General features: G+C 40.8%; 1 protein-coding gene across 1 annotated transcript; it reads left to right on the top strand.

Annotated features, from left to right (window-relative positions):
• Positions 1-9,428: 9,428 nt before the first annotated feature.
• cnbp.L (CCHC-type zinc finger nucleic acid binding protein L homeolog) lies at positions 9,429-15,912 on the top strand (the record flags this gene model as incomplete). The annotated part of the gene is given in 6 exon segments (NM_001090613.1): positions 9,429-9,481; positions 12,047-12,150; positions 12,153-12,189; positions 12,390-12,452; positions 14,631-14,829; positions 14,990-15,912. Coding segments are annotated over 5 exon segments (504 nt in total). The 3' UTR covers positions 15,108-15,912.
• Positions 15,913-16,214: the final 302 nt, after the last annotated feature.

Here is a 16,214-nt window from a genome sequence, read left to right as displayed (position 1 = left end):
GCACTTTCGGGTTTGGGATCGGAGAAGTGGCTTTTAGAGCCGCGCGCTTGTCCCTCCTCATTTCCCCGCCCCTAGACAACGAGCAGTGCGGGGGAACGAGTGGCCCCTGGTGTGCGATCGGGGGGTTATGCACACTCACAGCACTCACACACTTGCACACATGCACATAACATGCAATTTACTAATTGCACACACGCATACACACATGCGTTGTTTTTAGTGATTTATTTGCTTTTTACACTGTTCTGTGTTTAGTTTTGCCCAGGTAAATGTTATCTACTGTATATACATTTGGGGGTCTCTGTGCGCCACATAGTTTGGTAAATCTATTCATATTGAGCATCAAAGTGTTCAGTAGATCCCCAGCATCCATATTTGGGATGTTTTATGCTGATACGTTACGAAATATGGGGCATATAATGGGGCAATTATCAAGATTTGTGACCATATTCAGAAATTTGATTAAAAACTCTATACATATGTACCCATATTGGATCTGTCCGAATGTGTACTTTCTGAAAATATATGTTTTATATAGGTCTCCATACTGTTAGTGGATCTTATGGCTAGGGATGCATTGAATCCACAATTTTGGATTCGGCCAAGCCCCCTAATCCTTCACGAAAGATTCGGCCGAATACCGAACCGAATCCTAATTTGCATATGCAAATAAGGGTTGGGAAGGGGAAAACATGTTTTACTTTCTTGTTTTGTGACAAAAAGTCACTCAATTTCCCTCTCTGCCCCTAATTTGCATATGCAAATTAGAATAAGAATTCGGTTCAGCTGGGTAAAAGGATTCAGCCGAATCCTGCTCAAAAAGGCCGAATCCTGGGTGCATCCCAAACCGAATCCTAGATTCGGTGCATCCCTACTTATGGCACATAATACACATACCGGGTGATTGTATTGCGGCAGCCAGAGCGTCAGCCGTGAAAATGTATATCATTTGGGTGCCTCTGTTAGGATGTTCTCTCTTGGTACCTAATGCTATATGACAGATAAGATACTAGAAAGTGGAAGATTTCATCAAAACTGAAAATTTTGGGAAAGCATTGCGACTCAGTAGTTTGGAGTAGGAAGACATGGTTACCCACTTTGGATTCGTCTCAATGTGTACTTTCCAAAAATATATAGTTTTGGGGTAAAAAATTGCAGTCAATGTGTTGATCTTTCATTAGCTGAAGTGACCTACAGGACTATTTGTATGCGCTAACTTTATTTTGGTGCCTCTAAATGCCAGATACTTTGGTAAACCTATGCACAATGAGCACCAAACTGTTCAGTGGACCCCTGGCAATCATATTCATGGTGCTTTTTCTTGGTACCTTATACAGTGTGGGATATGCGGAGTTGCAAAAGAAAACATTTAAAGTGATTTTTCAGAATTGTAATACATTTTTATAAAAACCGTTCAGAAAAGCTTTGATGTTTGGTACTTAGGAGTAGAGAGACATAGTTACCCATTTTGGAATCAGCAGAATGTTTAATTTTCAAAAACATGGTGTTCTGGGGCAAACCTACTGTTCCAGGGTTTTTTGGCCTTGGAATCTAAAGTATGCCGTTTTGTGCCTTTCAAATCCAGTAATATACTGCCGGGAGTTTTTGCTGTACAGAAGTCCAAAATCTTCCCAAAACTATACAAATCTGGTATTGGCACGTTCGAGAGACGTGATGCTTTCCAAACCAGTTGGAATTTTATGCGTAAAATTAAATTTTTCTGGCATAAATTCATATATTGTGAAACATAGGAATTTTTTAATTTTATTTGGTATTTAATGCTATGAATATTTTTGCAAAGGTGGAAATACATCAAACTTCAGGCAGATTTAGAAAGCTCAGGTTCTCCTGAAAAAAACAATGTGTAGTTTTCCTAGATAAAATAAAGGTTTCCCCTCAGAAAATGCCCCTAAAGTGAGAGAGCACAAAATGTTTCAAAAATGTCTGGCAATTCATGCAACTGAAATGCTCAGTTCTGTGGCACTTAAAGGGTTAAGAAGGTCTCATAGACTGTGTGTGTGAGTTATAGAGACTATAATGAACCTGTGTATAGCTGTGGAACTACATTCATGATTGAATCTTATAGGTATAGCTTGCCGTAGAGTTGTACCTACAACCTTTCCATTCTTTCCATGCATTTGCCACAAATCACATTAACCTCTACAGATCTTTGCCCTGCCACTCCATTGTATCCACACCTATCCGAGGCCTCACTCTATTCACTCTTCTCTGTTATCCTTTCCCTTCTGCTGCGTTACCCCCACACTCAACTCACTGTCTCTAATAACCCTCTGCCTCACTATATATCTGAGGAAACTTCAGGCGACTTCAGAAATCGAAGCACCGCGAGTGTATTGGCGCAGACGTTTTTTCATTAAAGCTGGCAGAAGACCCAGGGAAGCAGTTTGGGGAGATTAGTCGCCCCAAAGAAGAGGAGATTAGTCGCTGGGTGACTAAATCTCCCCGAATCTCCAGATGTGCCCTAACCCTTATCTTTTAAACCTTCTGCCACTCTGGGAACAAAGCAGATTTCCCCTAGACTGAAACAGAATGTATAAACATAGATTATAAACTAGTCTTGCACTGGAGAAGAGACAGTTAAGAGGGATATGATCACTGCATATAAATATATAAGGGGATATGATCACTATATATAAATATATAAGGGGTATATGATCACTATATATAAATATATAAGGGGGATATGATCACTATATATAAATATATAAGGGGATATGATCACTATATATAAATATATAAGGGGATATGATCACTATATATAAATATATAAGGGGATATGATCACTATATATAAATATATAAGGGGGATATGATCACTATATATAAATATATAAGGGGGATATGATCACTATATATAAATATATAAGGGGATATGATCACTATATATAAATATATAAGGGGATATGATCACTATATATAAATATATAAGGGGATATGATCACTATATATATAAATATATAAGGGGATATGATCACTATATATAAGGGGGATATGATCACTTTATATAAATATATAAGGGGAGGACAGTAATGAAATAGAGAAAGTACAGAGAAGAGCGACTAACTGATAAAGGGAATGGAAGGGATCAGTTATGGGGAAAGACAAGTTGGGATTGTTACACTGGAGAAGAGACAGTTAAGGGGGATATAATCACTATATATAAATATATAAGGGGATATGATCACTATATATAAATATATAAGGGGGATATGATCACTATATATAAATATAAGGGGATATGATCACTATATATAAATATATGAGGGATATGATCCCTATATATAAATATATAAGGGGATATGATCACTATATATAAATATATAAGGGGATATGATCACTATATATAAATATATAAGGGGATATGATCACTATATATAAATATATAAGGGGATATGATCACTATATATAAATATATGAGGGATATGATCCCTATATATAAATATATAAGGGGATATGATCACTATATATAAATATATAAGGGGATATGATCACTATATATAAATATATAAGGGGGATATGATCACTATATATAAATATATAAGGGGATATGATCACTATATATAAATATATAAGGGGATATGATCACTATATATAAATATATAAGGGGATATGATCACTATATATAAATATATAAGGGGATATGATCACTATATATAAATATATAAGGGGGATATGATCACTATATATAAATATATAAGGGGATATGATCACTATATATAAATATATAAGGGGATATGATCACTATATATAAATATATAAGGGGATATGATCACTATATATAAATATATAAGGGGATATGATCACTATATATATAAATATATAAGGGGGATATGATCACTATATATAAGGGGGATATGATCACTTTATATAAATATATAAGGGGGATATGATCACTATATATAAATATATAAGGGGATATGATCACTATATATAAATATATAAGGGGGGGACAGTAATGAAATAGAGAAAGTACAGAGAAGAGCGACTAAACTGATTAAAGGGAATGGAAGGGATCAGTTATGGGGAAAGACAAGTTGGGATTGTTACACTGGAGAAGAGACAGTTAAGGGGGGATATAATCACTATATATAAATATATAAGGGGATATGATCACTATATATAAATATATAAGGGGATATGATCACTATATATAAATATATAAGGGGATATGATCACTATATATAAATATATAAGGGGATATGATCACTATATATAAATATATGAGGGATATGATCCCTATATATAAATATATAAGGGGATATGATCACTATATATAAGGGGATATGATCACTATATATAAATATATAAGGGGGATATGATCACTATATATAAATATATAAGGGTATATGATCACTATATATAAATATATAAGGGGGATATGATCACTATATATAAATATATAAGGGGATATAATCACTATATATAAATATATAAGGGGATATGATCACTATATATAAATATATAAGGGGATATGATCACTATATATAAATATATAAGGGGATATGATCACTATATATAAATATATGAGGGATATGATCCCTATATATAAATATATAAGGGGATATGATCACTATATATAAATATATAAGGGGATATGATCACTATATATAATATATAAGGGGTATATGATCACTATATATAAATATATAAGGGGTATATGATCACTATATATAAATATATAAGGGGTATATGATCACTATATATAAATATATAAGGGGATATGATCACTATATATAAATATATAATGGGATATGATCACTATATATAAATATATAATGGGATATGATCACTATATATAAATATATAAGGGGATATGATCACTATATATATAAATATATAAGGGGATATGATCACTATATATAAGGGGGATATGATCACTTTATATAAATATATAAGGGGGGGACAGTAATGAAATAGAGAAAGTACAGAGAAGAGCGACTAAACTGATAAAGGGAATGGAAGGGATCAGTTATGGGGAAAGACAAGTTGGGATTGTTACACTGGAGAAGAGACAGTTAAGGGGGATATGATCACTATATAGAAATATATAAGGGGATATAATCACTATATATAAATATATAAGGGGATATGATCACTATATATAAATATATAAGGGGGATATGATCACTATATATAAATATATAAGGGGATATGATCACTATATATAAATATATGAGGGATATGATCCCTATATATAAATATATAAGGGGATATGATCACTATATATAAATATATAAGGGGATATGATCACTATATATAAGAGGGATATGATCACTATATATATAAATATATAAGGGGATATGATCACTATATATAAATATATAAGGGGATATGATCACTATATATAAATATATAAGGGGATATGATCACTATATATAAATATATAAGAGGGATGTGATCACTATATATATAAATATATAAGGGGGATATGATCACTATATATAAATATATAACAGGGATATGATCACTATATATAAATATATAAGAGGGAAATGATCACTATATATATAAATATATAAGGGGGATATGATCACTATATATAAATATATAAGGGGGATATGATCACTATATATATATAAATATATAAGGGGGATATGATCACTATATATATTAATATATAAGGGGGATATGATCACTATATATAAATATATAAGGGGGATATGATCACTATATATAAATGCTTTATTCACCAGTAGCTCCTCCCAGCAGACAGGAGGGAGCCAATGAGATTAGAGGAGGGAAAGGGGTGTTACAGGGAGAGCTGGGAAGTGAATCAGGGGTACAGGCTGATACATTAGATAGGTACAAGGAAGGGTCGGATGCTTTATTCACCAGTAGCTCCTCCCAGCAGACAGGAGGGAGCCAATGAGATTAGAGGAAAGAAAGGGGTGTTACAGGGAGAGCTGGGAAGTGAATCAGTGGTACAGGCTGATACATTAGATAGGTATAAGAAGGGGTTGGATGGTGTTTAGCAAGTGAGGGAATACAGGGATATGGGAGATAGCTCATAGTACAAGTTGATCCAGGGACTGGTCCCATTTTGGAGTCAGGAAGGAATTTTTCCGCCTCTGAGGCAAATTGGAGAGACTTCAGATGTTTTTTTTGCCTTCCTCTGGATCAACTGGCAGATAGGTAGTTAAAAAAAAAAAAAAAGGTTGAACTCGATGGACATGTGTCTTTTTTTCAACCTTACTTACTATGTTACTATGTTACACGGGGAAATTTAGTCGACCGTTGAAGTTGCCTCACGAGGGAACTTTGGGCGACTTTGGAAAACAAAGCACTGCGAGTGCCATCCCGCTGACGATTATTCATTATAGCCGGTGGGAAGGCAGGGGAAAGCAGTTCAGTGAGATTGTTGCCCATAAGAGGCAATTAGTAGTTGGGCGACTAAATCTCCCAGAATCTCCCCGCGTGACCTAGTCGTGTGTTGGTGGGGGTCACCCTCCTGTAGCCAATGTCATGCCATATATCTGGAGTTCAATCTGGTGGTACTTGTTCTGCTTTGGATTGGCTGCCAGTCGGTGAGGGTGCGTAACTGTATCATTCTGTACTGACTAAGAATAGGGACATTGTTAGGTTAGTGTTAGTTCAATTCCACATCCTGATAAAAATCCCAATCTGGGTGGTGAAGCCAACCATCTGCAAAAACTGTTTTAGAGTTAGGGAGTAGTATAGTTACAGTGTTAGGGGCATGGCATCAAATTGAACAGGAGTAACACACATTATCCCTCCCCAAACAATGACATTCTCTATCTTTCATCATTAGATTGGATTCTTTAGACCCACTCACCTAACATTTCCCCATGTCATGCACCCAGCAAAGCCACCTACCCACCTGCTGCATTACCAAAGCAACGTACAGATGGAGCCAGTGATTGTGTGTCTGAGCAAGTGAACGGCTCTGTGTGCACTGATGCATAGACACACACTATCCTGACAATCCCTGGAACATGTTACTTTGTAATAGGAGCGACTGATTTCTAATCGCACCGTGAGTAGAGAAGCTTTGCCCTGTTACAAACAGTTTGGTCCAAATATGACTCAGTCCAACCTGAGGAGAGGGAGATAAGACTGAGATTCCCCCAGGGGAATAAAGACAATGGATAAGTATTGTTTCTACTTTACTGATGGGAATAAATAATAAGATGTGTGCCCAGACTAAAAGCGATATATCTGATATATCTATAAGGTCCTGAGCATATAGTACATTATGTATTGTTCATCTTAAAATGCTTGATAAAGGGGCTTGCCCCGAAACGTTGCACGTTCGCACCAAATAAATAGCAAGGGGTAACCCTGCATTTCAATTGCCTCGAGTGCCCGTGTATTTCTATACTGTTGACCTTTTGGGGGTTGCCGTACCCTCCTAAATTGTGCACCAGGCTCAGCTTTACCTTGTTCCAATGCATCTTAAGAGTGATCATGTGTGTGCCATACTCTACCTTCCCTATGCTCCCTCTGTGTGTGTGTCATATACTTGTTATGGGGCAAGGTGTTTAATCATGTGCTGGGGGTTGCTATGTTATCCACAGGGGAGAAGGAACATGGATTTAAAGTTGTGTTAATGCAGTTAAAATCCCTGCAGTGGACACCAATGGTTTAGTTTTTATAAATTTAAAGGGATGATTTTGTGGTGTAGATTTTCTCTCTAAATGACACTTACACTGCAAATAATTGACTGTACAATATAAAATGTCATTCCTGAAGCAGCAAGTGTATTTAGTTGTAATATTGGTGTGTAGGTGCATCTCAGCTCATTTTGCCTGGTCATGTGATTTCAGAAAGAGCCAGCACTTTAGGATGGAACTGCTTTCTGGCAGCCTGTTGTTTCGCCTACTCAATGTACTCCACTATTTTGGATTCGGCCGAACCCTTCACGAAAGATTCGGCCGAATAGCAAACTGAATCCTAATTGGTATATGCAAATTAGGGGTGGGAAGGGGGAAAACATTTTTTACTTCCTTGTTTTGTGACAAAAAGTCACGCAATTTCCCTCACTGCCCCTAATTTGCATATATTTGAATTAGGATTTGGTTCAACCAGGCAGTAGGATTTGGCCTGAATCCGACTGAAAAAGGCACAATCCTGAACTGAATCCTGGATTGAGTGCATCCCTAATTATATTTTTTCCGTTTAATCCCCAAAAGCCCCCAAATCTCCATGTATCAAGTGCTGGTTTGGCTACAATTGCATTTTCCCAGTCAGGATTGTCACATTTAATTCGGGTACTGCGTCGGAAATTTTGTTTATACAACTTTTGGTCCTCTCTGCCGCTACTACAAACATTGGAGATAAATATCTGGAGACATTTCTGGAGATGTTGCCCATGGCAACCAATCAGCAATTCGATTTAAACAGCCACAGTCAAGTTAGAAAACAAAAGCAAAGATCTGATTGGTTGCTATGGGCAACATCTCCAGATATTTATCTCCAGTGTTAGTAAATATGCCCCCAAGTCTCCAGTCCATTTTTTCTTAAAGGGATATGGTCATGGCAAAACATTTTTTTATATTTAATTTTGAAATCTGACATGGGGCTAGACATGTTGTCAGTTTCCCAGCTGCCCCCAGTGATGTGACTTGTGCTCTGATAAACTTCAGTCACTCTTTACTGCAAGTTGGAGTGATATCGCCCCTCCCTTTCCCCCCCCAGCAGCCTAACAACAGAACAATGGGAAGGTAACCAGATAGCAGCTCCCTAACACAAGATAACAGCTGCCTGGTAGATCTAAGAACAACACTCAATAGTAAAATCCAGGTCCCACTGAGACACATTCAGTTACATTGAGTAGGAGAAACAACAGCCTGCCAGAAAGCAGTTCCATCCTAAAGTGCTGGCTCTTTCTGAAATCACATGACCAGGCAAAATGAGCTGAGATGCACCTACACACCAATATTACAACTAAATACACTTGCTGCTTCAGGAATGACATTTTATATTGTACAGTGAATTATTTGTGGTGCAACAGAGTCAGTTGATGAGAGAATCAGTGATGTGCCGCTCAGTTACCAGACAAAACAACAGGAGACTCCTCCCATACACTCGCTGACAGAGTCGGTGACCCCAGCATTGCTTGCCCGTAACACATACAGACCCGCCACTATCTCCTCACTCATAGGATCAAACGAACTATTTCATTTATTTTAAAGTCCCCCGCGTTCCTTCACGACCTGCGCACGCGACATCACTTCCGCCTTTTAGCCAATTTAGTCACGTGATATAGAGTCGCCAGGCACCGGAAGTAACCCTCCCGGAGCCTCGTTTTCGCCGAGCATCTGCGTGATTGACAGTCGCAGCCTAATCTAGTTGAAGCGTGCGTGCCTATTGGCCATGCGCGAGGCGGGACGCTGGGTCACTGGTCTGATTGGGTGACCCGTCGAGACGTCGTGCGCAGCCAGTCGGGTATTTTGAGGCCGTGTGCAAACCGCGTGTGGCGCAGAGGAACGGAGACCGGGACGGTGAGACTTGGGCCCTGGGTGTGTGGGAATGTCTCGTGCAGGTCTTGGAGCAGATTGAGAAATGCTGGGTGCAAGTGGCTTCCAAATCGGCCCGACTGTTCCCCGCAAAGGTCTGAGGCCTGGGCCCACGTGGGGGGCGCGGCCGGACTTTACAGATGGAACGTGAGGGCCCCGCTCTTAGTTCTGGGACATTTGGCGCCTTCTGTGCGGCCCTAGTTCTACTGGCGGGACTTCCCCGAGCTCCAACATTCCGCCTCGGCCTGAGAGTTGTGCGGGAGAGCGCGGGGCTCGGGGTGGGCTCCTCTCCAGCTCCGGCAACGTCCGGCAATAGTCCCTGTGAGACACCGACTGGGCCCCAACTCCTAAACCGACCTGACCCCCCCCTTCTTTACTTGGTATCGCCCTCCCAGCGGCGTCAGGACTGGAGATTCCGGGAGATGCAGCGAGTTGGGCCGCAATAACGTGTCTGCTGCTGCCTGTAAGGCTGTCAAAGTCGCCCTGAATCCACAAATATCCACTTATATCTCAGGGGCCTGTGTGTGTAGTACAGACTGATCCCCTATAGATCCTGTATCCTATAGTACAGACTGTCTGATCCCTATAGATCCTGTATCCTATAGTACAGACTGTCTGATCCCTATAGATCCTGTATCCTATAGTACAGACTGTCTGATCCCTATAGATCCTGTATCCTATAGTACAGACTGTCTGATCCCTATAGATCCTGTATCCTATAGTACAGACTGTCTGATCCCTTATAGCGCCTGTATCCTATAGTACAGACTGTCTGATCCCATATCCTATAGCGCAGAGTATCTAATCCTATGGCTGCTCTGTATAACGCTCTAATTGAAGTGTATATTCAGATATATATGAAGTGCGTAATACAGAAGGTGTAGATTATTGTCATTTACTTATTCTAAACATTCAGTTGAAAACTCCCAATTGGCAGTGTATGAGCTGCGGTGCCATGTGACTAATGACTTTGGCTTTGGTTCATCTCCACATTTGGGATGAGACTGAATCCTGATTAGTGTTTGAATTTTCTCAATTCCTGGATTGTGTGTAGTGTCCTGTGTATGTATATGTCCTGTGTATATGTCTTTATATTATACCTTTGTGTTATAGAGGGGATTATCTGGGCCAGGGACCCCCTGTGTAAGGTGCCAGTGCCACTAAATGCCCCTGTTATTGGGATTAGTGGCACCAGTGGGGGGTGCAGTGGATTCATGTTGTGGCCAGTGATGCTGCCCCTCCCCTCTGATCTATTTATGTCTGGGCCTCGTTACTGTCAGTCCTATTAATGACTTTCCGGCCCCTGTGTGTTGTAGTGAGGGGTGGGCACTCCCCACGTGTCTCCGCCCCCATTTCTTCCTTTTATGGTCATGTTGCATTTCTGTGCCGCTCTGAGAACCCCAAGTTTTCTTTTATTACTTTTTTCTCTTTTGAATGAAATTCTTGAGTTGCATTTGGAGTTTTATTGTGGCATGTTGTTGGGCCCGGCCTGTGTTAATATTGTTTCCCAGTCGCGGCCCAGAGTGCACTGCTGTCACTTTCGCTTTTTCACTGGCGTCACAGTCGGGCCGAAAAGTGGGGAGTTTCAGTGCTACTTGTAGGTGACCTGTCTCACGCTAATTCAGGAGGGCTGGGAAACTTTAAAGGGCCAATAATGCCTCAGTGTGGGCGGTATGTCTGTTTTTTCTGATTTACCAGTAAATGTTCTGAGGGCGTGGCTCATTCTATAGTCAGTATTTATACACCAATAGCATTTGCTCTTGTCTGTTTAAGAACTAAACCCATTGTTTCCTACATATACCTGTCTTACAGCCCTATTTTATAAATATATATATATTTATTACTACTGTTGCTAGGTAGAATACTGTTGGAAGCAGAGCACGGCAGCAGTGTATTATGCGTCTCATTTTGTGGCCCCCTTAGCAACACAGCACCATAGCCAATCGGCTCATTAGTTTACATGAGGTTTGGGGGTGTGACCAGAGCCCCAGTAGGACAGATCTTCCAGACGAAGATTCCTGTGCGGAATCGAAACGTTGCTCCACTAAATAAACCTAAATTAATTGACTTTTTTGTCTAAGCCTGATTGAATATGGTGTTCTGCCATCAATAGATTTAGCTATAGATTTAGAAGTCTTCACTTGGTCTATATATAGATAGATATAATCAGTACTTGGCCTGTATGAGCAACTCCCCAAGCTCAGGTTAATTGCAGGCGGCTCAATTTGCAGCTTGGTGGCACCACCCAATGGCTCCTGTATTTCCAGTTGTTATATAGGCAGTGCTTCATGTGCGACTGTCACTCTCTGCTGCTCAATGAAGCCTTGTGTACAGCAGCACCTTGGTTTATACAACAAGGAGGCAGAGCTTGGGGCAGGGGGCAATATATTTAGTTTTTTTGGGCTCAGTCACATGGGAAAGGCTGTGCCACAGCGGAACATTAATGACTTTCATGATTGTTTTACCCACAGAATGAATAGGCCCTCCTAATCCTGCACATATATATACCGGGGGAACATGTTCTCTAACAAACTTTTTCTTTTCTTCCAGAAAACTTCTCTGAAACCATGAGCAGCAACGAGTGCTTCAAGTGCGGCCGCACTGGTCACTGGGCAAGAGAGTGCCCAACTGGAGGAGGACGTGGCCGTGGGGGGGGAGAGGCAGAGGCCGTGGGGGGTTCAGCTCGTCTAGAGGTAAGAGCAGCTCATGGTTATTCACACAGACCCGCCCACCAACTCACACAGACCCGCCCACCCACTCACAGACCCGCCCACCCACTCACACAGACCCACCCACACGATCTGACCGTTTCATTAATGCACCCTTTTTTTTTTCGTTCCTTTTTTTCCTCCCTACAAATTAGGTTTCCAATTCATTTCTTCATCTCTTCCAGACATCTGCTACCGCTGTGGGGAGTCTGGCCACCTTGCTAAGGATTGTGATCTGCAGGAGGATGGTGAGTGCTGGGGGTCAGGCTCACTGTCTGCTGGGGGTTACACATTCAGGATCTGCCCCAGGAAGTTGTGTTGGGGCCTGACAATAATGGCAATTAGGCACATTTTGTTTTCTAATAATCAGTATTACAGGAATACGCACAGCTCCCCTTCATGTAAGTGCTGTAAACTAAAGCTTAACTAAAGAAGTAGCTAGAAATGGTGTACATGATGTTTTGTGCTTCTGTACCAGCCCAAGGCAACCACAGCCCTTTAGCAGTAAAGATCTGTGTCTCCAAAGATGCCCCAGTAGCTCCCCATCTTCTTTTCTGCTGATTCACTGATTCACATGCTCTGTGCTGCTATCACTTACTGAGCTTAGGGAGCCACTCACAATATACAGTACACATAGAATAGAAATGTCACAATATAAGGCTGATTAGTAATTAATACACATAATTACTACATGGCAGCACAGAAACCAGTGCAATTAGCATCAGAATTGAATAATCAGCAAACCTGTAGCATCAGCTTATATTACAGCCAGGGAAGCTCATTTTCTGCTGGATAATTAGTGACGAGCCCTAAGCTTAGCTTCTCAACAGCCAATCAGAGCCCACTGAGCATGTGAGTGTCACAGACACTTTCCAAGATGGTGACCCCCTGTGACAAGTTTGAAGTCCTGGATCATTGCTGCTATTGACAAGCTCAAATTTTAGCCTCGTGCAATAAGTTCACTATAGAAAATAGGACATTTTCAGACAGATTATTTTTTTAAGGTTTAGTTCTCCTTTAAATAAAAACCTGGCAAGATGAGATCTAAGCCTGGTCTTTGCACCCCGTGGCAGTGTCACCACTGAGAAAAGAGAATAAAAGGCAGGGGCTGTGGGAGGCACGTCATGAGATGGGGATGGGGTTTTAAACATATTTGCACTTATGTTTTGAAAGCCACTGTTTACCCAGATGCATTAGCTCATAGCAGCCAATCAGCGGAAAGCATTTACTAGTGTTTAAAAGCAAATGTCTTATTGGTTACTATGGGTTACTGCCCTTAGGACATCTTAGTCCCTATCAGAAAGTATCCTTCAGATTTATCAACCTTTGTTAAGCTTTATACATGCATTCTATCCATCTATCCGTTATGGTTACATGTTCTGCAAGGGGAGTAACAATCCCTTAAAGACCTATATATAGGGGGGTGTCAGAAAGCAATGCGTTATTCCCTGTATAACTCAGCCTGCAGCCTTGTGCCTTTATATGGTCACAGAACAACCCCTCAGTGACTTCTAATATCCTTATCATTTACAGTAGGGGGTACATTATCCCTTATAATACATGAGTGATACTCAGAGTTCCCTGTATAACTCAGCCTGCAGCCTTGTGCCTTTATATGGTCACAGAACAACCCCTCAGTGACTTCTAATATCCTTATCATTTACAGTAGGGGTACATTATCCCTTATAATACATGAGTGATACTCAGAGTTCCCTGTATAACTCAGCCTGCAGCCTTGTGTCTTTATATGGTCACAGAACAACCCCTCAGTGACTTCTAATATCCTTATCATTTACAGTAGGGGGTACATTATCCCTTATAATACATGAGTGATACTCAGAGTTCCCTGTATAACTCACCCTGCAGCCTTGTGCCTTTATATGGTCACAGAACAACCCCTCAGTGACTTCTAATATCCTTATCATTTACAGTAGGGGGTACATTATCCCTTATAATACATGAGTGATACTCAGAGTTCCCTGTATAACTCAGTCTGCAGCCTTGTGTCTTTATATGGTCACAGAACAACCCCTCAGTGACTTCTAATATCCTTATCATTTACAGTAGGGGGTACATTATCCCTTATAATACATGAGTGATACTCAGAGTTCCCTGTATAACTCAGCCTGCAGCCTTGTGTCTTTATATGGTCGCAGAACAACCCCTCAGTGACTTCTAATATCCTTATCACTTACAGTAGGGGGTACATTATCCCTTATAATACATGAGTGATACTCAGAGTTCCCTGTATAACTGAGCCTGCAGCCTTGTGCCTTTATATGGTCACAAAACAACCCCTCAGTGACTTCTAATATCCTTATCGTTTACAGTAGGGGGTACATTATACCTTAATAACTGTATGTAGCTGCCTATTGGAGGAAATTGTTGAGCTCTGTTGCTGACTTGTCTCCTGTGTGTCCCCCCAGCTTGCTATAACTGTGGCAGAGGTGGGCATATTGCCAAGGACTGTAAGGAGCCCAGGAAAGAGCGGGAGCAGTGCTGCTATAACTGTGGGAAGCCGGGCCACCTTGCCCGTGATTGTGACCACGCTGATGAACATAAGTGCTATTCTTGCGGAGAGTTTGGACACATCCAGAAGGACTGCACCAAAGTGAAATGTTACAGGTGAGTTGGGGGCGGGTCAAGTTGTACAGGTATAAATCAAACCACTGGGGTTTTGGTTTCATGTGAGACGGGTCAGTTTGGGGATATTTGTATTTTCCTTTCTAGTAAAGTCATTGAGCCCCCGGCAGGACCTGCCACTCACCTTTCTTTACATTTTCAGGTGTGGGGAGACTGGCCACGTGGCCATTAACTGCAGCAAAACCAGTGAAGTCAACTGTTACCGCTGCGGAGAGTCGGGGCACCTGGCACGGGAATGCACCATTGAAGCCACCGCTTAAATATCCTTCGTCGCCCCTCCTTTTTCTGATTGATGGTTGTATTCTTTTCTCTGAGTCCTCTTCACTGGCCAAAGGTTGGCAGATAGAGCTATTCCCAGGCCGTGAGCTTTACTTGACGTGTAAAAGGAGGAAAGGGGTGGAAACTATAAAAAAAACGACTTTCTGCATTTAACAAAAAAAAAAAATGTTTATGTTTAGTTTGGTAGAGGTGTTATGTATAATGCTTTGTTAAAGAACCCCCTTTCCATGCCCTGGTGACTAGGGATTTCAATGGAAAGAGTTGAGTCGGGCCAGTAGGAGCCCACCCAGGGCAGCAGCAATTTGGCAGATAGTCTGCTCCAGGGAAAAGCGATTGGAAGTTTCCGCTGAACTTCCGCCAATTGATTTTTTTTTTTTTAACGGTCTCATTGGCCGACCTCGGCTGTTAATAACGTGCAACTGTATCAGGTCTGTGTACAGCACAGTGGCAACAACACGTCAACATCGGCCAGTGGCCCCGGTGGCATCTCAGTCTCGTGGTATTGGAGATACAGGTGAGAGGATCCGCTGTTTTTGTTTCTTCGTGGGAAATGAGAAGGCAAAGGCGTATCATGGAGCCAAACGTAGAAACTGTTCGGGAGCTGCAGAGAAATGATGTTTTCACAGAATCAAGATGTTATTTTTGTATACGATATCACTTTAGGCAACTGTTTGACTTTACTTTGCTTGTAATCAGTTTTTAAAAGTCGGGAGGTAAAAGAAATGTAAGTCCTAGAACATAGAAATGTCATTTTAAACTATCAATAAAGCTGGAGGAGGAAGGGGAATCCGCCTGAAATTCTTTTCTTTACTCGAATATCCAACAGGACTGGGGCTCGTCTGCTCATTGAATAAATCTGGTTGTTAGGGTCCCACTTACCATAGAAACCAGGCGTTGGGCATAAAGGAACGACTGTAGCGTCAATCTAGGGGAATCCTGCCCAGTTTTCCTAACTCGGGAAACCGGCAGGCAATTTTTATACCAACAAAGCCTTGCTGAATATCCACAGAATATAGATTCCAAATTTCTTGACATTTAAAGTGTTTAAACGGCTCATGTAAAACTCTTAAGTAGTTTTGTGTCAGTGG

This window comes from Xenopus laevis, chromosome 4S, assembly GCF_017654675.1.
Source record: "Xenopus laevis strain J_2021 chromosome 4S, Xenopus_laevis_v10.1, whole genome shotgun sequence".
Taxonomy (NCBI): Eukaryota; Metazoa; Chordata; class Amphibia; order Anura; family Pipidae; genus Xenopus; species Xenopus laevis.
This window is presented reverse-complemented; position numbering and strand designations above follow the sequence as displayed.